General features: G+C 38.5%; 1 protein-coding gene across 3 annotated transcripts in view; it reads left to right on the top strand.

Annotated features, from left to right (window-relative positions):
- The window catches only part of TBC1D8 (TBC1 domain family member 8), a 61,274-nt gene that overhangs the window by 3,640 nt on the left and 34,048 nt on the right, over window positions 1-23,586 (top strand). The window contains exons 2-4 of one of the 3 annotated variants that reach the window (XM_006261422.3): window positions 13,539-13,649; window positions 21,627-21,745; window positions 23,218-23,446. In XM_006261422.3, the coding sequence (XP_006261484.1) occupies window positions 13,539-13,649; window positions 21,627-21,745; window positions 23,218-23,446 (459 nt within the window). The other 2 variants (XM_019485061.2, XM_014600471.3) reach the window with 2 other exon arrangements.

Genomic DNA, 23,586 nt, shown 5'->3' with positions numbered 1-23,586 from the left:
GCCCAACATTTCACCCCTCAAGTTTATTCTCTACCCTCTTTTCCTTGTGGGGAGCAGGTAGATCAGGCTGCCATGATTGTTGAGAGGAGAGGGATTAATTTGCAGATCCAAAAATAGCCTCTACAGCTGTTTGTTTTAGGTCCAGGCTGATCGTGTGGCTGAGATTCACTAATGTAAAGTCTGCCAGTGCAACAAACAGCTAAGTAGTGGAGACATCTGCAAGTTTAAAGTAAAAAAAAATGATGCTTACTGTCTAGCTAAGTTCCTGGTGTATTATTTTAGCTGATTGCAGAAGCTATATGTGCACATAGGCTTCTGCACAAGACTAGCATAAGTCTGTTCTGCCTGGCTACTAAAAATGGCTCTTTCTGTTCTTTTTTTATGTTCTCCCCATAACGCTCCTTGGGAGGTGGGGACCCCTCCAACTTTAAAATTAGACATTGTCTTTGCATTGACTTCCCAGATATTTGCTTTGCAGTTTAAAATGTCCTAGAAGTATAGATCCATTTCTGTATAGAAAATAAATCAAGTTTATGTAATGAGGAAGATTCTCATTCACTTGGGACAGTCCAGATTGAGAGCAGATTGCTTTTAGTGACTAGATTATTTTCATTCAATGTAAAGTTTTAAATATAAATGCTGAAACAGCAATCAGGTATGTTCAGTCTATGAAGAAAATGGCTGAAGTTTTCATGACTTATTTTTAAAATAGATTCTGTGAATTGTTTTAAAATATATGAGAGAAAAATCATGAACATAGTGAGAGACTATACTACTACTACTAATTTTTTTTTTTTAGTGTGGGGGTTTGCAAGTCAAGAGTTCTGGCTTTTGTTTCCAGCTCAGTCATTAATCTAGTCAGAAGTGAATGCAGTGCTTCCAGCTTCACAAGAATGTAGGAAGATTTAATAGGTGTTTGAGCTTTCCAGATGAAAGTTTCAATAAAAATTCAAAATACTGAGAGAGTTCTTGGTAGACTTGCAGCTATAACTTCATAATTATGCAAGTGTGACATCAGCGCTCCTAGCTGTAACTTTGATTAATCTTTCTGATTTAAAAAGGGGAGGGGAGAATAAGATGACATCTAAACTTCTTTTGTGCCCATTGTAACAATATATTAAAGCCCCCTGGCAGTATACGGTATTTTCGTTGCACCACCTGAGTGTAAAGAACTATTCTTTGCTTGATCTTTCTTCCAGCATGTTTCATCCTTCTTTCCAGGTCATTCTGTCCAGAATGTACAAACAAAGCTAGCAGAGAACTGAAGAATATATTTTGTTTGATTATGTTCTTATTTAATCTCCAGAGGGCTAAGCTATAAGGCAGTGTTAGGTCACATAGAAACATTTGTTTTCTATATCAGTTTCTCTATCAGGGTGGTGTATTTTTATTAAACTTTAAACAATTATACATGCCATTTGAAAACCTGCAACATCCATTTAAATTATGTTCTAGGGGACACTAACTGATCTTAGTTAATTTTACAAGTGGCATGGAAAACTAGCCTATATTTTATTGAATAAAGGCCTCCCACCTTCTTAATAATTATACACTCTGCAACTTGTTTTCTCTGTTCCTAAGTGGTTTTGATTAAGCATATGCTTAATTTTGAATATGTGAATAGTGTTGTTGACTTGAGCCTGGCTACTTACATGTTTAACAGCTTTATTGGATCAGGCACCAAAGCAGGAAACGTGAAATTATTTCTGGAGAGCCTGCATTTCAGAATTAAATTATCCACAAATTAAGCCCCCCCCCCCCCCCCCCCCCCCCCCCCCGGATGTAGTTTAGTAGCTTTGGCTAGATCTGCATTTGTATTTATATAAAACTGAAGAAATCTTTACATATGAGATTTATTATAGCTCTGTAGGAGGTGAGAGAACTGGTTGAACTGTTACAGCTCTGTAAACACTAAAATGCTTGCTGATGCCATTCTGTAGTCTCTGTGGATAGTTTATGGACTCCACAGGTGAACAGTAATCTTTAGCTGCCTGCAAGGAGATGAGTTCTGTCAAATCTATTTTCTCATTTAAAGTAGCATAATGTAAATCTCTTGGAGCAAAGAGGTGAGGTGATTTGTCACTTTTTATTAGAGGATGCTGACAGTTTCAGCTCTTTTCCTTTTTGATTAGATTAATTCTCTGTGTTTTCAAAGCAACCGCTCATTCTCTAACTTTGAGATTTCGTTGAGAAAGTTGCACTGGGCATTACAATTTTTTTTTTTTAAGTTTTACAGTGTGTAAAACATTAGTAACTTTTTTCTCAGCACTACTGAGTGGCTAACTTTGCTAGTCTGTTATTCTGTGCTGCATTATTTTATATCCAAAAGAAATTAAGTACTGCTTTTTGTCTTTGTATGTTCCCTGAATATATGTAGGCTTGTTTTTCTTATCAATTTAAGAAAATAAACCTATAAATTCAGAGTCTTTAGTCTGAAGAAATAGTTTGGTATATCTCACATTTTGATGGTATTCTTTCAACTCTGATGCCTTTTCATTAACTTTGTAGCTGATTGAAGTAATAAAACTGGGTTAGCAATCATTCTGATCTTGTGTGTGTTTATAATAATTAGGAAAAAGCTACTTTTAATGGGTAACAAAAAGAGAATTTTGAGGAATAATTAATTTACTAGGGAATTTGGTAATAAGATTAAAGGTGTCATTTAAGTGTAAAGTATGACTATATTGCAGAATCATTAACGCCTATGTACAGATGGTCTCTGAATGTGCATACTTATGTAAGAAAAAAACTAGCAAATATTCATCATGACCTCTAAGTTGTAGCACTAGTTAAAGTAAGTAGCTAGTACTTATTTCTTTAGGAAAAGAGAGAAATTGCCCTACTGTCCATAATACAGTGATTGTGCAGCTATGGTGCAGAGAGCACCTGCTCATGCTCCAGGGAGATTTGACTGATACTAGCTCTTGTCCTTCTTTTCCTGTTGTCAACTTATTTACTTCATTTTGATGTATAATATATAAAAGAATGCTTATCCTGAGCTCTAGGTCCCTTATCCAGGAACTATGAATATAATCAAAACTAAAGCCAGCTGCTGTATTTCCCTCACGCCAAAATAATCAACTACAAAAAAAATCACGTTCAAATAATACAACATTCCCTTGCAAACATCTGCTCTTACCAGGCCCGTTTCTCCCTTAACACTATTTAAATAGTAATGCCTTTTAGCATTTTCCAGTATTCAGACTTTTCCAGTCTGAAAGGCAAAAAATAAATAAATAAAAAATGGAGGGGCTGTTATGCTGCTGGTAGTCTTTTATACTGAGGGGTACACATTGAGTGTCCCCATTTCCTGCAGCTGTTGCAGCATTGCTCAGAGAGGGAAGCACAGTAAATCCCAAGCCATTTGGGGTCTCCAGCTCATAATTAACACCTTGAACTCATTGGAAACCTGCAGGCAGCTAGTACAGACTATTTTAGTGTCATGTTAGTCTGCTAAGAGATGTTAATTAGGTAGGCTGACTGAGGCAAAAGCTATGTTTATGCTTGCATTTATAGGAAAGATAGCAAACAGATGACCTGATAATTTTGTTTCTTGGGGCTGGTGCTCTGTAATTGTGCTGAAAGGTGAAATAAGTGGATTCTGGAGAAGAAGCCTCCCTCCAAAATGCCAAATATCATTCTGTTCTAAAGTCAGTTAGCTGCTAGACAAGCTATTGTTTGTATTGAGCTATAGCTTGATGGAAGGAGAAATTCCCAAACTTGATTAATTCATTACAAGTGTTTCCATAGTACTTAAAATTGGTTTATGCTTTTCTCTGCCATCAGGGAGGTCTTGTTGGATAATACTATATAGTTGGTGCCCCTGTCCCTATATAGAAAAACATATTTTCTTACCTTGGCTCACTGAAAACTTGGGCCCTTCCAAATGCTTATGTAACTTTCCCCACAAATAGAGTTCCAAAATATCAGCTTCTTTCTTTCTTTCCTTTTCATGAAAAGAGTGCATCTTACTTGACCAGGGGTGACTTCTTTATAAGAAGCAATTAAAGAAATTACAAGCAATTCAAAAATTTTTTTTGCAAAAATCTTGTTGGTCTAATAAAAGATATCATCTCTAATACAAGTCCTGACTACTTCCTTATAAGTAAATTTGGCCTGCACTTGTGTTAAGACATTGAACCCCAGATGTATGTTTTAAAAGTCAGAAGTTTTGCAGCATTTGAATTGTTCTTGGCTTATTTGCACATTGCAGTTAAAATGTATCGACTTTTGAAATGACTCCAAGCATTTGTGTGTCCACACCTCTAGACCCCCAGTGAGCAAAGGAGACTATCATGGAAGTTTCTCAGTTGAAGAGCACAGCACCAGCAGCCTAGACAGCCCTTTTATAAAAAAAATGAGTATTGTGGCATTGTTTGTGCCCTTTGCCTACTTCATTCTTATAAACCCACAAGTTAGACCAGGGGTGGGCAATTATTTTGGGCAGAGGGCCGCTTACTAAGTTTTGGCAAGCCGTCAAGGGCCACCTGACAAGCAGCTCAAGGCAGATAAATATTAATTTTCTAAATTTTTTAGGGGCCCCGCAGGCTGGATAGAAAGGCCTGGCGGGTCACATCCATCTCCCGGGCCACATTCTGCCCACCCCTAAATTGGATGGCAAAAGGAAACTAGCAAGCAGAATGGGGTAGTAGCATGTTACACATGCATTTAAATAAAACCCTCTCCTCTTTTACTTCAAATGCCTTAGAAAGCCATGAATGCATCAGCAAAAAATCCCTGTGGCTGAAGGATTGAACTTTTAAGTCACCTCAAGACCCATCAGGGAGCTGTGGGAGAGAGAATCCTCAAATTGAGGGATGGCTGATGCACCAGCAAACCAAGAGTTATCCTGCCTAAGGGCCAGCCTGGATTGCTTGTGTTAGACTTTTAAACATTAGGCTGCCTGACACTGTAAAGCATTAAGCAGCTAAATTAAGACTAGAATAAACATACTGTGTGCATTTATTTGTGTTGCTTTTATGGTAGCATACACAGACTATAAAGAATAAGATGACAAGCACGTTCTTTAGGATGTTTATGGTGACTAGAATGATGCAATCCAGAGCTGCTCCTATTCGCTATATTGGGGCCTTGTATATTAGTGACAAGAAAACGTGTTGAAGTGTTTTGGGTTTTTTTTTGTCGTTTAGCTAGTACTCTCGAGAATTTACTGTCTGGTAGTTCAGGGGGCTATAAAATGCAGCTGTTTATCCTTCATGTTTATAGATAACTTATTTTTTAGGTAGGAAACAGTTGTTGTATTTGTTTTGTTTGTTAGGGAGTGTTAGTGGATTTGAAGTGAGAGCGCGAAGCCTTCAGCTCTTTGCACTTTAGAACCATAAAAGATTGGTTGCAGCTGTGTATGTCTCCGGCTGCTGTTGAATTAATAAGTGTGACTAATTCCTGGAAGAATTGTTAGGGGAGGCAACATTTGCAGAAAAAATGGTGTAGTCTGAAGAGAGAGGGTTTAGAGCAAATATTCTTTCAGAAACCACTAGCTGCCAATATTGCAGGAGTACAGAATGGTTTTGCATCCTCCAGGGAAAGGAGGTGCGTACTTCTGCTCTTTCCTCTTCTCCCTTTCTACCTCACTTCCTTCCACTATTGTATGGTATGCTCATCAGACCCCCGTGATGATAAATTGAATCCCCAAGGATGTGAGACAATCAAACAAGTGAACAGTTGAAAGTCAAAGGAAAAACAAAGAGGAGCAGAGACCATTTACCAAGTATGAAGTACAGCTCTAAAAAAGTAGAAACATAAATGTTCCTAGGCCACTCCTCTAACTTTCCACATTATAAAGAACACAATGCTGAGCAGTCAGGTTAAAAAAATGACAGGCGAACAGCTGGTTTCAATTTCTTTTTATATACAGCAAAACAAATTTAAAGCGCCTCCTTGGTTTCTAAGAACCTGATCTTGCAAATACATGTGAAATAATCTGACTGGTTTCAGTGGAATTAGGTTTACCTGTAAAGTTACCCCCACCTGTAATTGTTTGCACCATCAGATCCTTAGTGATAAAATCTAGCTTTCTGTATGCGTTTTTACAGATGAGATAAACCTACCTCAGCAGTAAGGAAATGAGTTCTTTAATACACTAGGGTTGGTGTAATATTACTGTAATCTACTTTTTTTCTTATTTAATACTCTTCCTTAGTTATCTCAATGGATTCTTCTAAAATTGAACAGAAAAGGCTAATATGTATACTAATGTCCTGCTGGGTCAAAAGCTACCCTTCTATGCACTCTGCATAATTTTGCAGAAGTTAACAGAGGCTGTATGGGAGGTAAGCTAGGGTTTACCTTCTCCTGTCATCATTAGCTTCCTGTTGAACTGATGATGCTTGCTTCTAATATGGCATGGCTAAAAAGCAGAAGTTTCTTCTTGCAGTTTTAGTCAAATATCCCTGCTTGTCTAATGTGTTTAGAACTGGTACAAAAAAAATCAGGTGGTTGTGTTCTGTTTTAGGGAGAATTTAATAGAAATCTCGCAGCTAAATTTGCGTCGTTACGAAGTTCCCTACCTAGCACCTATTAAAGGGAATAGACTGCTTTGTCAAAGGTTTAAACCATCGGAGTAGGGATAGATCCTGGACCATAGCAGAACTGACCTCTGTGCAGATCAGGAGTGGGAGGAATCCACTTGATCTGGCCAGTCCTGGTTTACTGCCGACAGTTATGGCCACCTGTACATGGGACCAGTTGCCTGTTGTGAAAGCTGGAAAATTGCTAGAAGACGACAACATTTCATCCAGCTTCCTCTTTTCTTAAGCACACCTCCTCGTGCAAAGAGGTCCAGAAGGCTGGTTTAGAGTTGATATAAAAGCTGTTTCACCTCTAGGGCTTCCTCTGAAAGATTACATTGGAAGAGGGTGGAGCAGTTAAGCCAGTTTTGTAGCTAGGCATAGGAGAAGAACGGGAGGCCAGGGATTTTGGGTTCTTTCCATGGCTCTGCTGAATTGCTGTGTGACAAGTCAATTTGCTTAGCTGCATTGCCCCATGTGTAACAAGCAGGTACTTGCTAACCTTAGGTGGATTTGTAATCGTCTGCAAAGTACTTTGAAGTGTTCAGAGGGAAGGAGCGATAAACCTGTGATTATTATGCAGTTAAAATACTAACTGTATTGGACAAGAAATCAAGAGTGAACAACACAACTTAGCAATTCTAAGTTCATATTTTTAAAATACCTAACTTGTATGTTTTCTGGATGAGATTTCCCCGTCACCCCTGGGAAGTACTCAAAAAAAGAGTAATTCTCATATAACATAGCATGTGGATCAGAAACTGCAACTCACAATTGTTAGCTATCATCTTGAAATTGAATCTGAGTCGGTTGTTGGGACAGGGGAAGAAGCATCCTTCCAGTTTCTGATTTAGAAAACACTTTTTTTGCCAGACTGATGTTTTGATTTTGCATTTGTTTTCTTGCAGAGGGTTTACAAGAGAGGCAGAAGCAGAACTTGGCACTAAATGTTCTGTAAGCCCCTGAGGATGGGCACACTGGGACAAACAATGCTGTCCCTTGTGTGGTATTTATTGGGCCTAGGATTTTATAGTAGGGGTTGTGCTGCTGTTATAGTTGCTTGAATCCATAATTTGCTGTAAGCTATGATACATTTTCAGAGCACCTAAATAACAGTCATGTCCAAAGAAAAAAAGTAGGCACCTAAAATGGGACTTCCAGTGGGATTTAGATGACCAAATTCAAAACTTCAGTTCTAAAACTCCCTGTGGATTTGCTCCCAATCTCTGTTGCTGCCAGATTAAGGCACCTCCAGTTATTGCCCTGAAAGTTTCCGAGGTGCCTAAAGTTCTATATAGGTCCAGAAACACCTTACTATTAACTTTGGTGAGGAGCTGGGCTTGGGTGTAATTGGGATCCAGAAACTAGGTGTTCAGTTTCTTGTATCATCCAATAGGTTCATTTTAGGAAGTGTTTTGGAGTATCCTTAATGTGCAGCCACATGATCAAGCTCTCATTAAGATGTGGTGGCAGCCACTCTGTTAAAGCATAGCCAGAGAAGGGAGATTGTGATGTCCCTCTTTTAATGGTTAGGGGAGTCATGCAGGATATGGAAAAGCTAACTTCAGTGTTATCTTCCATCTGAAGGAACTCAAACCTCCATCTCCCACCTCCCCGTAGAGTGCTAGGCTGTTGGCTATTCCTTGGTTGGGCCACTCTCCACACTTCCTTTTGAAGCTGTTTCCCTGTGCAGAAAAGAACACATTGCAGAAAAAAACCACTGGAGGCAGAGAGAGAAGACAAGAGACCTGAGCGCCAGCTCCTCCTCCAAGGACTGGGTCTGTATTTTACACAGTGATGGAAACAGTTCTTGGAATAGGGATTAGAACCAGATCTCTCTGCTCCCGCATATGTCCCTTGACTACCAGGCTCATGTCATGTTCCTCTTGCCTTCTCTCTCCGGCCCAAGGCATCTTGTATATTTACACGTAGCACATCTTCAAAGGGAAGAGTGAAGAATGCTCTCTCCCCATTAAAACAAGGCTATCCAAAGTGGCCAGGGCCCCCCGCCCACAGGCAGCAGTTTTTGCAACCCCCCCCTCTTGCACTAACCATGATATACCCCAGTCCACTTGCTCTGTGGGCCCTGAGTCCCATACTCTGTTGCTTTATCCCCAGGGTGGGGGGCAGGAAGTGGGAGCTGGAGGAGGGAGCAGGAGCCTGGAGATCCCAGTTACAGCAGCAGTGGCAGTATGGGGGCAGGGGCAGCTGGTTAGCCATGAATTAACTGCTCATGGCTCGCATGTAGCCCAGTTTGGACAACCCTCTTTTAAAAGAATGACCTCTCTTGGGTGCCTTGTTTCAGGACTGGGTTTTGGGTTGTGAATCCAAATGGGAGGGGGATGTACCTTTCTGCAAGCCCTTAATCCTGCCCATCTTTAAGTTTAAAACCACCCATGTCGTTCACATGGATTCAGAAAAAAAATCTGCATTTCCGAGAGTTTGAATAATTCAGTACGTTACTTAGAAATTGATGTTAGGTCAGCTTACTCTAGCTGCTTTTTTTCTAGAGTTGTGGCACTCAGAGTAGTGGGTAGCTTCACAAGGTGTACTTTATCTTCTTTTGGGGTCTCATACATTAAACTCAAATGCTGGGTGATCACTGATGAGTTTGCATGTTTATTTAATAACTAGAAAGTCTCTGTATGGTGTCCTCGTTTTTTATTTTAATTGATGCTGCACAGCTGTGTTGTACATAGGGCTGGAATTAATTTGAATAAACAGACCTAATCATGCAGTTATGTAGTATGCTGTTCCCAGGCTGATTGGTTTCCACTGTGATCTGTGTAAAAACAAAGGCACTGCCTGACTGTTGCAGGCTTTAAAAACAGTTTCTGAGTCTCTTGCAAACTTATTTTTATTATTTGTCATAGTGTGTGCTTTCTGCCACTGTGAGCACCATGGTAGGGATTTCAGAATAAAATGTCTGTGATTATTTTTGTTCTACTTAATGTTGTTTGACTTGCAGTAGTTTGGATTGTGGAAAATACACACTAATGTACAGTTTATAAACAGGATAATGAAACAGAAAGTATTGTAGTTAAGATCCAGGATATATTGGGAAGTAGCAAACTGTGTTTTGTTCACGTCCGTAAGAATATATGTAAAACGCTCATGTTATTGAGCACAAATTGACACTGTAGAGGAAAAGTGTACCCTGCCCTCAACTTTTTCTGACGTGAACCCTGAGCTTGGACCTCCCTTCTGTAATTCAGCACTGTTTGTAATTTAACACGATGAAAAGACTTCTGCATATGGAAGAGTCTGAGCTGATTGGCTACCATACTCCAAAGTCGGCCTGGAAAAACGTGTGGCTACAGCTTTTTCTTTTACAATTAAACAGAAAGGGGCTTGACAGTATTATTTATATTTCCCTCCTGCCAGTGTTGTTCCGTTCACAGTAAGAAGTAACACCTAATGATTACTATAACAAACAAGTTAATGTAGCATATCTGTTTTCCTAATAATTGTACCTTTGATGGGCCTCTGTTTAGATGGCTTTGCTGTTCCTTGTAAAAAAATAAAAATAAAATAATAATAATAATCCAGCATCTTCCTAGCTAAAATGAACCTTATCATCAACTGGGGGCTGTGAAAACTTTTTATAAATATTTTATGGGAAAATAAGGATGTATTATTAAAAGGCTGCTCTGTCAAAAAGTAGACTTTCTATTTGAAAGCAGTTTTAAAATTCAAGTATTATCCCTTAAAGCTTGTTAGTTTTCATGTTTTATGGATTACTTCAATGGGAAGCACTGTGCAGCTGTTGTTACAGGTGTTAAACAGAGCTGGAAGCCGGTATTATACAAGCAGCACTTGGAAATTCACACCTTTTTCATCAAATGTTTTATCCTTTCTTTAATGCTAAATCTTTTTATTTGTGCAGTGAACTGGTTAATATTTTGATTCACATTGTATAGCTTTTGTAGGCCTAGCAAATACATTCTGTTTTTGGACCTTGTTCCTATAAGTTTCAGCTTAGGCTGTTGGGAAAGCACCTCCAAAAATAGAGGTTCGAAAGTACAGTAATGAAGCCATAGCAAGCAAAATTACTGCTTTGTTTTTACTAGCAGAAAATACTAGCATGCAGCAGGATACACAACAATGTAGGATTTTTTTTTTTGCCTGGAGAAGAATATTCAAAATACAAGTCGAGGCACTGTGTAGGTTGCTCATTCTGCTTCACAAAGACACCTTTATCTCACTGTGCTGAAATCATAGGTAGATATCTGAGACTGGAAATCTAGACAGTGTTTTCGCTTGTAAAGCTAGAAAGAGTGTGAATCCCTTCCAAATTAAAAAAAAAAAAAAATAGATTGGGGGCCTAATCCAATCCCATTTAAATCAATGAGACTGCTCCATAGACAGTAATGGGAGTTCCATTAGGCTACCTACAAATATGGAAAACTAGCCTAATAGAAAGGCATCAAAGATGCATTGTGCTTAGTGATCATTGGGGTTTGTTTGTACGTGACCCCTGCCCCCATCACCCTCTTCCTCCCTGTTCTTTTTAAGAACCTTTGTTGTGGCTTTTCCGTGTTTAATTGGAAGCATTTTAATTAGAGAGAAATCCAGATGGAGGATTATTTATTAATTATTTTTTATTACACAATGATTGTGTTGAACTGCAAACTTTGTAGCTCATTATAGTTCATAAACATGAAGGGAATTTTATGAGAAGTAAAAAGTGAAAAGAGGAATTTGTTGCTGAGACCAGTAATTCACAAACAGAAAAGGGAATTCATTTTCACGAAGTGAGAAATAAAATAAACATCCTTCTTCTTGAACTTAGCTTCACACTGCACATGTGCTTTTTATCTATATTTAAAGAACAACCATACTTCTGAAAGCAGATTTTAATCAGATTTTCAGAAGCACTTGATATTGGCCTAACTCTTGCCAAAAACTTCAATAAAATCATAGTCCTATGTAGTCAAAACTGTTTTTTGATAATTTTCCTATTAAGTTTCTTCTTAGAAAAAGACCCTACAGAGTAGCCTTTGAATGGCTGCTTACTTTCTTGGTCACATGCTCTTTAGTATTTTGAAAGTCTCAAGTTGCTCTGTACTGTGCTATTGTCCTACATATCCTCTGTGATAAGATCCTGGCACGTAGAGTAGCCAGCATCTTAGTGTCATTAGTAGGAAATAGGAATTTAAAGATATTTTACAGAATTATAACTTTTTTATGTAGAATGGAGGAATTCATATTTTACTTGAGTTTCTTTTTCAATACTTCTGCTCTGCATTTCCTACTGGCTTTATCTGTGCTGTTTTAAAGACTGTATTTTATATCATATGCTCACTATTTTCTGTAGGCGTAGATAAATGTGTATTTTTTTTTTTATATTTGGAGGGTTGTTGTTGTTGTTTTTTGTTTTTTTTTTTACCCATAATGGTAAGGGAGAATTTGGCACTTTCCTTGTTTATATTTTTGTCTGCCAACTCATTACTCCAGTTTAAACAGCTAGCCAGTTTTTATACACTACCATCTTGAACACAGAAAATTACATATGAAATTGTTTGTTTTTGTATTCTAACATTTGCATCTGTGTGGGCATAAGGGGCAAGCGGCAGATGTGAACTATATTGACTTCCTTAAAGGGTTATGATACTTTCCTCCTATGGTGTTCTTATGAGAAACTAGGGATAAATAGTCTAGATCAGTGTTTTTCAACCTGTGGTCCATGGACCTCTGGCGGTCTTCAGACTATGTCTAACAGGTTTGAGAAAGATGACTATGCTTAATCAAAAGTATGTGAATGCTCACACTTACAATTCAAAGGGGTCTGCATCTCCATTAGAAATCTTTTAGGGATCTGCAAATGAGAAAAGTTGAAAACGATTGGTCTGGATGAAATCACCATGAAGTGAGGGCAAAACTTGTTGAAAAGCTATGCCCTGTCAATTGGTTTATGGTTTGCTGTAAAATGGGATGACATTTCAGATATCAGTATTTTTAATAGTGACCTTGATGATGAACTACAGTGTAACTTTATAAATTTTGTGGATCACACAAGCTGGACAGGTTGCATGTGCTTTGGAGTACAAGGAGCACAGTTCAAAATGGTCTTGACAAATTGGAGAAATGGTCTAAAGTCAGTAAGATAAAGTCTATTAAAGACCGGTGCAAAGTACCATGCTTTGGGTGGAGAAATCAAATGCCAAGTGCTAAATGAGGATTAATGGACTTGACAGCAGTATGTAGCATAAGATCTGGGAGGTTAGGGGACCACAAACTGAATAGATGTCAATGATAAGCTATTGTTAGAATAAGATTTTCCTTTTTTTTCTGAGGTGTATTAACAGGAATCTTATTTATAAAGCATGGCAAACAATTATGGTGATGGTACATTTTAAGACATATGTATGTAGACACACTGGAAAGAGTTCAGAAGAGAGCAACTAGAGGGATAAAATATTTGGAAAACATTTATTTATAAGAAAAGGTTGAGGTAATTAAGCTTTAGAAAAGATAAGCCTTTAAGGAGAGGCACGGTAGTACCCTAATATAGATATAAACAATATAGTTACTATAGAAAGGACAGAGACCAGTTCTTCTCTGTGACCACTATAGGTGGGTCAAAGAGGCTAATTTATAGGAGAGAGAAGAAAGATTTTGGTTAAATATTAAGAAAAACATTTTAGCAGTATGTTTGAAAAAGCAGTGGAACAAATTACCTGACGGGGTTTGACATCTCTTTCTTGGACTTCTTTAAGAACATGGTAGACAACATCTATCAAGGACTGTCTGGGTACGTGTGCCTGGGCTTAGAGTACAGGGATGGATTAGATAACATCCTGACGTCCCTACATTTCTATGCTAGCTATATCATAATATTAATAAACCCACAAGAAATGCCAAAAAATAACGTCTTTGTTTTTCTAATTGGTTTGCTCACTCTTCACTCTCTTTGTAGCAAAGTTAGAGTGTTTTGATAGTGATAAATTGGTTTTAGTAAAAGTTGGTTCTCTTGTTATTCAAAGGCATCTTTCTTCTTTGTGTGTTTAGGTCGTTTGGTTGGTGCCCTGGATGCAGTGCTAGATTCTAACGCACGTGTTGCTCCATTTCGAATTTTACTTCAAGTGCCAGGAGCACCTGTTTACTCTGCCATTGCATGTGGTGAGTTATTGAATGGATCAGAAGTTTACTGGGCCATAGCCATTGGTGAGTCACATGCCAACCAAAACAAAATGCCAAAGATAAATTCTGAGCATGCTCAGTATCTGTATGTCCAAGAAGCTGAAGGTAACCAAAAATAGTAACGTTGTGTGTGTGTGTGTGTAAAGACTCGTGGCTGTATATGTTTAACAATCAAAATACCTGTTGGTTACCATTCCAGGAATTATTAATAAAATGGATTGTTTGCATTTGCTAATCAGGAAAAAGAAGAGTTTGATGCTGCCTTGCATTAGGTTTTTTGGGTCTTTTTTGCCTGTTGCAAAGTTAATTTGCACGCAACTTTTCAGGCTGTAATAAATGCACCTTGAAGTCTTTTTGCTCAGTCCTTCATCAGTGCATATAAGCAGTACTGACATGCGGTTTACTAGAAAAATATCTCCCTAACCCTTTTGGCTGCTCATGAATCAATTTTTAAAAATACTAAATATTTTAAAGAGAATTGTAGCATTAGGTAACGTATACAGTGAATGAACTCTGAAGATGTACATTGATGGGTCCTACACTAATCCTTAATGCAGTCTTTCCCATACTTTTGAAAGTGAAGAAAGTTTACTGAAGATAAATCAATTGCAAGTCACAGCAGTCAAATGTTAATGCCTGCTCATCTTCATCAGTGCATTTGTAAATTCTCCGTTACCCCTTCCATCTGCAAAATGCTGTGTCTGTCTTTTGTACATGTTTTCCTTTGCCTTCAGTTGCCTTCAGACAATTAAAATATTGGAGACATTTGATGTAATACTTGTAGAAATCAAAAAGGCAGTTCAGGCCTTTGCTACAAATTCAGGTAGGTATCTCTGCATTGGTTACACTTGCTTCCTGTTTTCAGCTGCTTGAGATTTAAAAAAAAAGCTAATTTATGCTCTCTTTCCTTAAAGGAAGTGCCCTTACTGTTCTGTTGGAAGCCTATATAAGAAATTTACTATGCCGAATAGTATGTTTTGAAGACATATAATATTTGAGTGAAGGGTTATGGGTCACGGCTGATATACATTAGTAGCTCTGTGCAAGGAAACTTGCATAGAGTCTCTTCTGATTATTATTATTATTTTTGGCTGTGATTAGGTGCTCATATTTCCTCATTTTCATAATTGCTGTTCATTTTATTCCCTGCCTTTTTTTACTTGAAAGAGAAAATTATACATTATGGAAGTGAGTATTGCTTCATGAAGAAAGGATTTTTTGCTCTTAAAATAATGCACTTATATTGAAGAGAATGAGTTGAGTTTGATGTTGATGATGCAGACTTAGTGTTGACATCAAAGAAAGCTTTTGTTCCTTGGTCAGTAGGATGTATTCCTTGCTGGAGCTGATCATTATTACTGTCTGCCTTTCAGTCGGTGAAGGTAGCTGAGTGATGTGCCATGTGTATGTGGCCTTTTTTTTCTGTTCACTTGGAGGGGATTGCTAACTGTATAGCTTGTCTCTCTAGAATGGTTGAGTCTCTTTGATATTTCAGAGACTTCTTAAGTTAATTACACAAGTAATTTTAAGGTCTTGATATTTCCCCCATCTCCGTTAAACAGATGTCCAAGGTAGAAAAATTAAATGCTGCTTAGGATTTTCAGAATTATCTTCTTTTGTAGATCAATAGTGCATTAATCTACCCTGTGCAAGCAAGACATTTTTGTGGTTACATGAACAAAAAGCTCTGAATGCTGTTAAGAGCCATAGTACTTTAAGCTGCTTCTGAATAATAATCCTTTTATTATGAAATGTCGCCAATAGAGATTGGGGAAGAAGTGGTTTTCCTACTGGAACTGGCAACAGCAGGCAGAAAAGCATAAGAACTTGACCCTCTCTTTTGAAGGGTGCTGTGGTTTTGCAAGCTACTTCTTCCCTTGGATCAGTTTGTTTTTAAACCCTCTTCCTCCACAAACTAACACGAACTTACGGTTGGGAAGGGGTGGGTGGTGAAGAACTGCTGCCGTTCTGCTCCTCAGGTTCCCACAATGCAGGAACTGTACAGAATAGCAGCGTCCCGGTCCCACCTCAAAGCCAGATGCTTAGCTTCTCAATTTCACTTTGTACCGGTGAGGTACTGGAGGGGCTGCCATGAGTTCCCTGTTGAAACTCTGTGGCAGCATTGTGAGGGACATTGTGGTGATTTAAAGGAACTACAGGCAGTTGCTATAGTAAGAAAGGGGATGCAGACAAGCATCTTCTGTATCTTTTAGCAGCCCCCCTGCAGGGTAGATCAGTTTAAATCCAGTTGATTTAAGTAACTGGTTAAAGCATGATTTAAATCAGTAAGCCAAAAGCCGTAATTAAATAATTGATTTTAATCAACTTTCCCATTTTGTGTGTGTGTGTGTGTGTGTGTGTATGTGTGTGAGTGAGTGTATATATAATTTTTTTTTCTGTTATTTAAGGAAAGTGTAGTTTTATTGGTTGATATAACAAACCATGTTGATTTACAGCTACATACAGTTTTTACAGTAGATTTGGTACATATCTTTCCTTGTGAGTGTACACACACGCACACATTTAAAAAATATATTATTTAAAAAAAATACAATTTTTCTCATTTACCAGATGAATACATCTTTGTTCATATTTGTATCAAGCCTCATTAAGATGGCAACTTGAATTTAATTAAACATATGAAACCAGCATTTCAGATTTATTAAACAAAACTTTTATGTTTTGGATATAAAACATTTTTTTTTTTTTTAACTCGGGATATGGTGCACATTTGATGGAATCAGAATTGTAGAAAGTGAGGGTTGGAAGGGACCTCAGGAGGCCATCTAGTCCAACCCCCTGCTCAAAGCAGGAACATCCCCCAACTATCTCATCCCAGCCAAGATTTGTCTTAAAAGCCTGTAAGGGTGGGGAGTTCACAACCCCTCTGGATAACCTGTTTGTGTTTTACTTCCCTCCCAGTGAGAGGTTTTTTCCTAATATTGAATCTAAACTTGCCTTGCTGCAACTTGAGACCATTGCTTCTTGTTCTGTTATCTGCCACCACTAATCAGTCTTGCTCCATTCTCTTGGGAGCCCCTCTCCTGTAGTTGAAGGCTGCTATCATATTCCTCTCAGTCCTCTCTACTCAAGGCTAAATAATTCCAGTTTCCTCCGCTTCTCATAAGTCATGCAACCCAACCTCTTTCATTGCCCTCCGCTGGATTCTCTCCAATTTATCCACATCCTTTCTGTAGTGGGGGTTCAATAGTGGACACAGTACTCCAGATGTGGTCTCACCAGTGCTGAATAGAGGGGAATAATCACTTCCGTCGATCTGTTGGCAATGCTTCTACTAATGCAGTCCAGTATGCCGTTAGTCTTCTTTGCAGCAAGGACTCGCTGTTGGCTCATATTCAGCTTATTGTCCGCTGTAATTCCCCAGTCCTTTTCTGCTGGGCTGCTGCTTAGCCAATTGGTCCCCAGCCTGTAGTGGAGCATGGCATTATTCTGTCCTATGTGAAGGACTTTGCACTTGTCTTTATTGAATCTCATGAGATTTCTTTTGGTTCAATCCTCCAATTTGTTGAGGTGTCTCTCTGAATCCTAGCCCTACCTTCCAGCATATTTACTATTCCACCCAGCTTGGTGTCATCTGCAAACTTGCTGAGGGTGTACTCCATTCAGTCTTCCAGGTTGTTGATGAAAATACTGAACAAAACTGGCCTCAGGGCAAACCCGTGGGGCACTCCACTTGATACCAGCTGCCAACTAGGCATTGAGCCATTGACTACTACCCTCTAAACCCAATGATTCAGTCAGTTTTCTATCCACCTTACAGTCCATTCATCCAACCTGTGCTTCCTTAACTTGCTTGTGAGAATGCTGTGGAAGACTGTATCAAAAGCCTTGCTAAAATCAAGGTATATGATGTCTACTGGTGTTCCTGCATCTGAAAAGCCAACAATCTCAAAGAAGGCAACCAGGTTGGTCAGGCATGGCTTGCCCTTGGTAAATCCATGCTGACTGTTTCCAATCACCTACTTCTCCAAGTGCTTAGAAATGGGTTCCTTGAAGACCTGCTCCATGATTCTTCCAGGGACTGAGGTGAGGCTGACTGGTCTGTAGTTCCCTGGATCCTTCTTTTTCCCTTTCTTAAATGTGGGCAGTATGTTTGCCCAATCATCTGGGACCTCTCCCAATTGCCATGAGTTTTCAAAGATGATGGCCAGTGGCTCTGCAATCACATTGCCCAGCTCGCTCAGCACCCTTGGGTGCATCCCTTCCAGCCCTGTGAACTTATACGTGTCCAGCTTTTCTAAGTAGTCCCTAACCTGTTCTTTTGCCACTGTTGGCTGCTCACCTCCCCCCCAAACTGTGCTGTCAGGTGCAATAGTCTGGGAGCTGACCTTGCCTGTGAAAACTCATGGAGGTAAAAAAGGCATTGAGTACTTCAGCCTTTTCTGCATCCTCTCTTATAGGTTGCCTCTGCTACTTAGTAAAGGACCCACGCTTCCCCGATCCTCCTCTTGTTTACAATTAAGCAATTTATTAAACACAATTATTAATTGTTATGGTATTAGAAATATGAACTGTAGTATGTTAATTAAACCAGTTAATTCAGGTCACCAAGGGGAATTTTTTCTAAAATGCCTATGTGAAAGTAATTTAAGCTTAAGTTCCTACTTGCTTAACTCTCTTTAAAATGTGACAATCTTTTTTTTTTTTTTTTAACCTAGGCTAACAACGTTTATCTCCTTTCTTTCTAGTTTTTAAAAGTCAAATTTCATGAAATACTGTGACATATTTTTAAAACTCAACCTGAAAAAAAAATAAATGTTTCCCTACTCATGCTTCTATAGAAGAAAATCAGCCTTTAACGCCAAAGTATTGAGTAGAGGCTCATCGTCTCAACATATTATTTATTTAAATTATTTTAATATAGCAAATGTATACCTTAGCTTATGCTGAATTGCATTACAATTTACTTTTGAAGCTGGTTTACTTTTAAAAAGGAAAACTTAATTATTTAAATAAAAACATCTGATTTACATAAAAAAATCGTTGATTTTTACCCACCCTACTCCTTGGAAAGAAGTCACTTTGTGTTTTCCGTATGTTTGCTGGCTAGTTATTGCTAATAATGCTCTGATGGAAGGGATGTAGGCTTAAATAGTAGCTTGTGCCAGTTGCAGACTCCTGCCCAAATAGCTTTGTTCAGCCCCTGCGTTCTCAGACAAGTCATGAATCAAGAATTCTCACAATCACCACGTCAGAGCCTCAAGCTCAACTGCAAGGCACAATACCTGAAATACCTGGAATACTTGTGACTTGGTGTAAAGAAGCAGGGCAGATGAAGGCATCGCCATTGTAACAACAGGGAAGTAAGTGGTTTAGTACATGTTTAGACAATCCTAGAAAAAGGGCCAGGCCATGTGCTACTGAGCAAGAACCCTGCCCAGTCCAAGTCAGTCTGACCTAGGGGGAAAAAATCCTTTCTGTCACCAAACTTGGTGTTGGGTGTGACCCTAAGGCTTTCAATAGGTGTGATCCCTGGCAGTAACCACTAATATAGATGCAATAATAGCGAGGGTGTCAAACTCACCTAGCCCCTGCTCCTCCTCTTAAGCCAAATCCAGTGCATTCAGCAGCCTCTGTGGGACCTGCTTTGCATGTGGTCCCCCCTCTCCCCAGCCCGCCAACCTGGACTGGGACTGGGCTGCATGCAGTATGCATCTCAAACTGGCTAGAGGGTGGGAGAGGGCAGGGACGCCCCATGCAGTACAGATCCAGGTGGGAGAAGACAAGATTTTTGGTATTGGCAACAACTTGAAAACTACCATGAAACACCTTATGACAGACAATCTTTTACTCCAAACAAACCCACAACAGGGAGGTCAGGCAGCAAGATGCACTCCTCGCCTGTCTTCACTATCACTTTATTATTTGTTTCATGTGGGCTATGTCATTATAATATGACAACATTTCTAGTATTTTTAACAATTGATAGCACTTGGGATTTTTTTGTCCTAAAGTAGTGTTGAGGTGAGGTGATAATGTTGCCTTGATGGTCCAGGAAATGTGAGAGGCAAGAATTGCTGTGGGTGATATCTTTTATTGTATTTATTGTTAAGGCAGAGCTGGGTCAACGGGTTCTCTGTATAGCGTGTTTTGTAGCATGTCCTCTGGGATGTGGATTGTGGTGATGTTGGTGTAGGAGTAATTCATTTAATTTCAGAGAGAATTTGATTGAAGAATGGTAGTTATTGACTTCTATGACAATTTTAAGTGAATCCAGGTGATCAGTCCAGATGATGAAATGTAATTTATGTAAGACAGGTATAGTGCAGGTTTGCTGGTGTAGTTTTAATTCGTTTTTCCATTTTTTAAACACAGAAAAATGTAGATGTTGAGTTACTTTTTTAAATCTGAAAATTGGGGATTCTTTTTTATCGGAGAAAACCAGGATCCCTGATTATAATTTACCTGATACTGACTAACCTCTGCTCTTCAAGACCCTCCTGAAAAATCTTATTTTCTTCCTTTATCAGGTTTTTACTGCATCTCTCCAGCCTGTTGGCTACCTGATAATTTCTCTTGTATCCTGTTTTTATTTACATAGGGAAAGTTTTACACAGGCTTTTGTTCCATCTGCTGTTTAGCTCGCCTGTGTCTGCTTCTCTTCCAGAGACCCGAGGAAGGGTACTGTGATGCCTGAAAGCTTGCCTATGTCTATCCCAACCATATTGCAGTTGGTACAATAAAAGATATTACCCACAAGAAGCCTTTTTTTTTCCTTAAAAGCTGTTGAAATAGCTCTTCTTTCTTGGTGAATCTTTTTTTTTTTTTTTTGCCTTGATTGATGATATTTATGAAGTCCCATCATAAGACTTTCCTGTTAGGGAAGTTAAAGTTTTGGAAAATTTCCCTGCCAGTTGGCATTCTTTGTGGGAAATCTAGGAGAGGAAGGTGGAAAATACTTAACAAAATTTATTATCTTGGTGTGTAAAGCAATATGTTGCAATTATAACTTTCACGTAACTCTAGGTATGTGATGATGACATTTGTGTTTGAACTTTCTTTTGTTTTGCAGTTTCTTTTTATGCTTTGGCCATCCTTTTTTAAATTTTATTATCCCCTTGTCCCTACAAGTGAGGCACTGGAAATAGTACTTACTGCCTTTTTTAAAACTGTTCTATTCAATGACTGATTAGTCCAAGTTGTCTTGTAATGGGATGGCCAGCTTCTCTTTTAGTAATGTTGTTCTTTGTTTTGCCTCTTCCTTGTACTGGCTTTTTCTGTTCCCATATCTTTGTGACACATGCCTGCTGACATGTAGGACACTGAAGATTTAATGAGCAAGCTTTCAATTACTAAAATTATATTTTTGGAGTTAGAGTGAACACATTACATTTAAATATAGTCCTTAAAGAAATCCCATCAAATTTCAAAGCTTTTCATCTTTAAATTCATTTTACCTGTACCAAAAATTGTACAACTTCTTCCTTGTAAGCTAGTTGCATACACAGCACTCAGACAAACAAGGAACCCCTTTGTTCTCAGAGAAGCTGAATATCACAGAAGCTTTACAGGTGAGATACCAAATTCAAGACACGTGGAGAAATGTTTAGCAGGGACTATGGAGAATGACCCTAAATCAGAATTTAATGACTTCTTTAAGAAATATCAAGGCAAAATTTTGCCACTTACTGCTATTGCAGTAAGAAGATTCATTATTGTGTTGTGATTTTTTACAAAGCAGCATTTGACTTGTAATGAGATCTTAAAAACTAAAAACACTATAATACATATTTAAAGCAGTAACATTTTTGTATTCTCTAACTCCAGCATTCAATGTAACATCTTAGCAGCTGCTTTGCTACTAATAATTTGGACTTCAGAATCTCAATTTCTGTTAATACATTTGTGATTATGAATGGTGATTTTTTTTTCTTTATTTAGAAATGTTTTCTTTTACAAAATGGTTTTTAATCAAGTTTTCTTTTGTCTTTCTAGGTGCCACTCCAGAAGAGATAAATCAACACTGGGAATGGCTAGAGCAAAACTTACTCCACACTTTGCCTGTTTTTGACAATAAAGAAGACATTGTTAGTTTTGTCAAAGGGAAAATCAAGGTAAGAAATATTGTCTTGCTTCTGCCCTTCCCCTCCCCACTACTTCATGACCTGGTAGAAACGACTCTGGTAATGTATTAATAATTACTGATGCAATGCACCTGTTTATTAATTGTTCTCGTGCACCTTTGATTTTGCCCAACTAGACACTGTGTTTGGTAAAACAAGCTGGCTTAACAACCATGTTCATTTTGGGTAAAATTTGTCTTGAAATGGCCATATTTTTTGTACTCCAGGTTCCCATATCACCACATGTTGTTTGTCTTTTTCGTTTGTCATCCAAGACTCGGAGGAGTTGGGAAGTATGTACGTGTAGTCTCAGCCACATGGCTAGATGCCTACTGTCTTGGTGGGGAAAAACACTTCTGCCATCCTGTTTCTCCAGCTTGAAAATAAAAATGGTTGTATAGCTTGTATGGTCTCCTGTGTGTGCCTGGCTCCCTATTTCTGTCAGTTGTTCTGTTCTTCTGTACATAGTTTGTGTTAAAGTGCAGTGAAAGTGAATAAGACTTATTTCTTAAAAATTCAGTGGCTATGGAACTGAGGAGAGCAATGCATCTAGAGTTTTGCTGGTTTCATTATTAATAATGGGCCCAGAATTTTATTTCTCCAACAGCTGTTGCCTCTGCTGCAGACATGTGGCATATGTGATCGTTTACTAAATGCAAAATATTTCATGTTCTATAAAGTACAGTTTAGAACTACTGAAACACTGCAGTTTTCAATGAATTTCTTTCTCTTGTATGTTGTAGAGCTGTAAGGAAGTCATGGCACTTAATTTGTTATAGATGTACTTCAACCCTTTATTAAAAAAGGTTCAGTTTAAAACTTATTACAAGTTATATAGGTTCACTTCATTGCTTCTAGGTAGGAAAATAATAGTGCCAATTAATCTGAAAATTACTGGTATATCCTGGCATGGCTGTGTGAACTGAATGAAAGCTTGTAGAACAGTTTCGACTGCAGCAGAATGGTAGAAATGTTATACCATTTTAAGTATGTTTTACAATACGTAGTTTATTTCAAAGAGTTGCAGTGATCAACACAAGTTCTGATTGGTTGTAAACTGAAATACTTGAAACATGCTTCAATCATGGGCCAAATTTAAGTCTAGGATTGAATCACAGAGTCAGAAGTAGGGCTGGAAGGGACCTCCATAGGTCATCTAGTCCAACCCCATGCCTGAGGCAGGATCATCCCTTTCCAAACTTTCCTATAAAATCCATAATCTAACCTCTTTGTAAAACTACCACCAACCCTGACACAACACAAGACAACACCCTAACCTGTGGCAGGTAAAGCAGGGGGAATATGTAGGTAAAGAAGGTATGAAAACTGAGTAAAAGCATAACCCGCAAGTCAACATAAATACCTTTGCAAGAGAAACCTGAGATTTAAAAAATGTACTGGTAACTAGTTTGGCTGTGGATGTTCCAGGTTTATCGTAATCATTTATCTTGTGATTGAATCAGGGGCTGATAGCAGAGACAACCAGCAGCAAACTAGCAGAGCTGGAGGAGGAGCCTGAGAAGTTCCGAGAAGCATTAGTGAAATTTGAAGCCAGGTTTAACTTCCCTGAAGCAGAGAAGTTGATTACCTATTATTCGTGCTGCTGCTGGAAGGGCAAAGTTCCTCGTCAAGGCTGGCTGTATTTGAGCATCAATCACCTCTGTTTTTATTCTTTCTTCCTGGGAAAAGAATGTAAGTGTGCACATGTAAGAACTGTTGGCCCCAAATAGACTTGTGAAGTTACGTACAACTAGATTTTTTTTTAAGTTGATATATTTACTTCTTATTCTGTTTTACAGCTTTATCATTCTGACCTTTTGTTTGTTTGCTGG

The sequence above is a fragment of the Alligator mississippiensis genome, chromosome 1 (genome assembly GCF_030867095.1).
Source record: "Alligator mississippiensis isolate rAllMis1 chromosome 1, rAllMis1, whole genome shotgun sequence".
Classification (NCBI taxonomy): Eukaryota; Metazoa; Chordata; order Crocodylia; family Alligatoridae; genus Alligator; species Alligator mississippiensis.
Note: the sequence above shows the minus strand (reverse complement) of the source record. Positions and strands in the feature narration are given on the sequence as shown.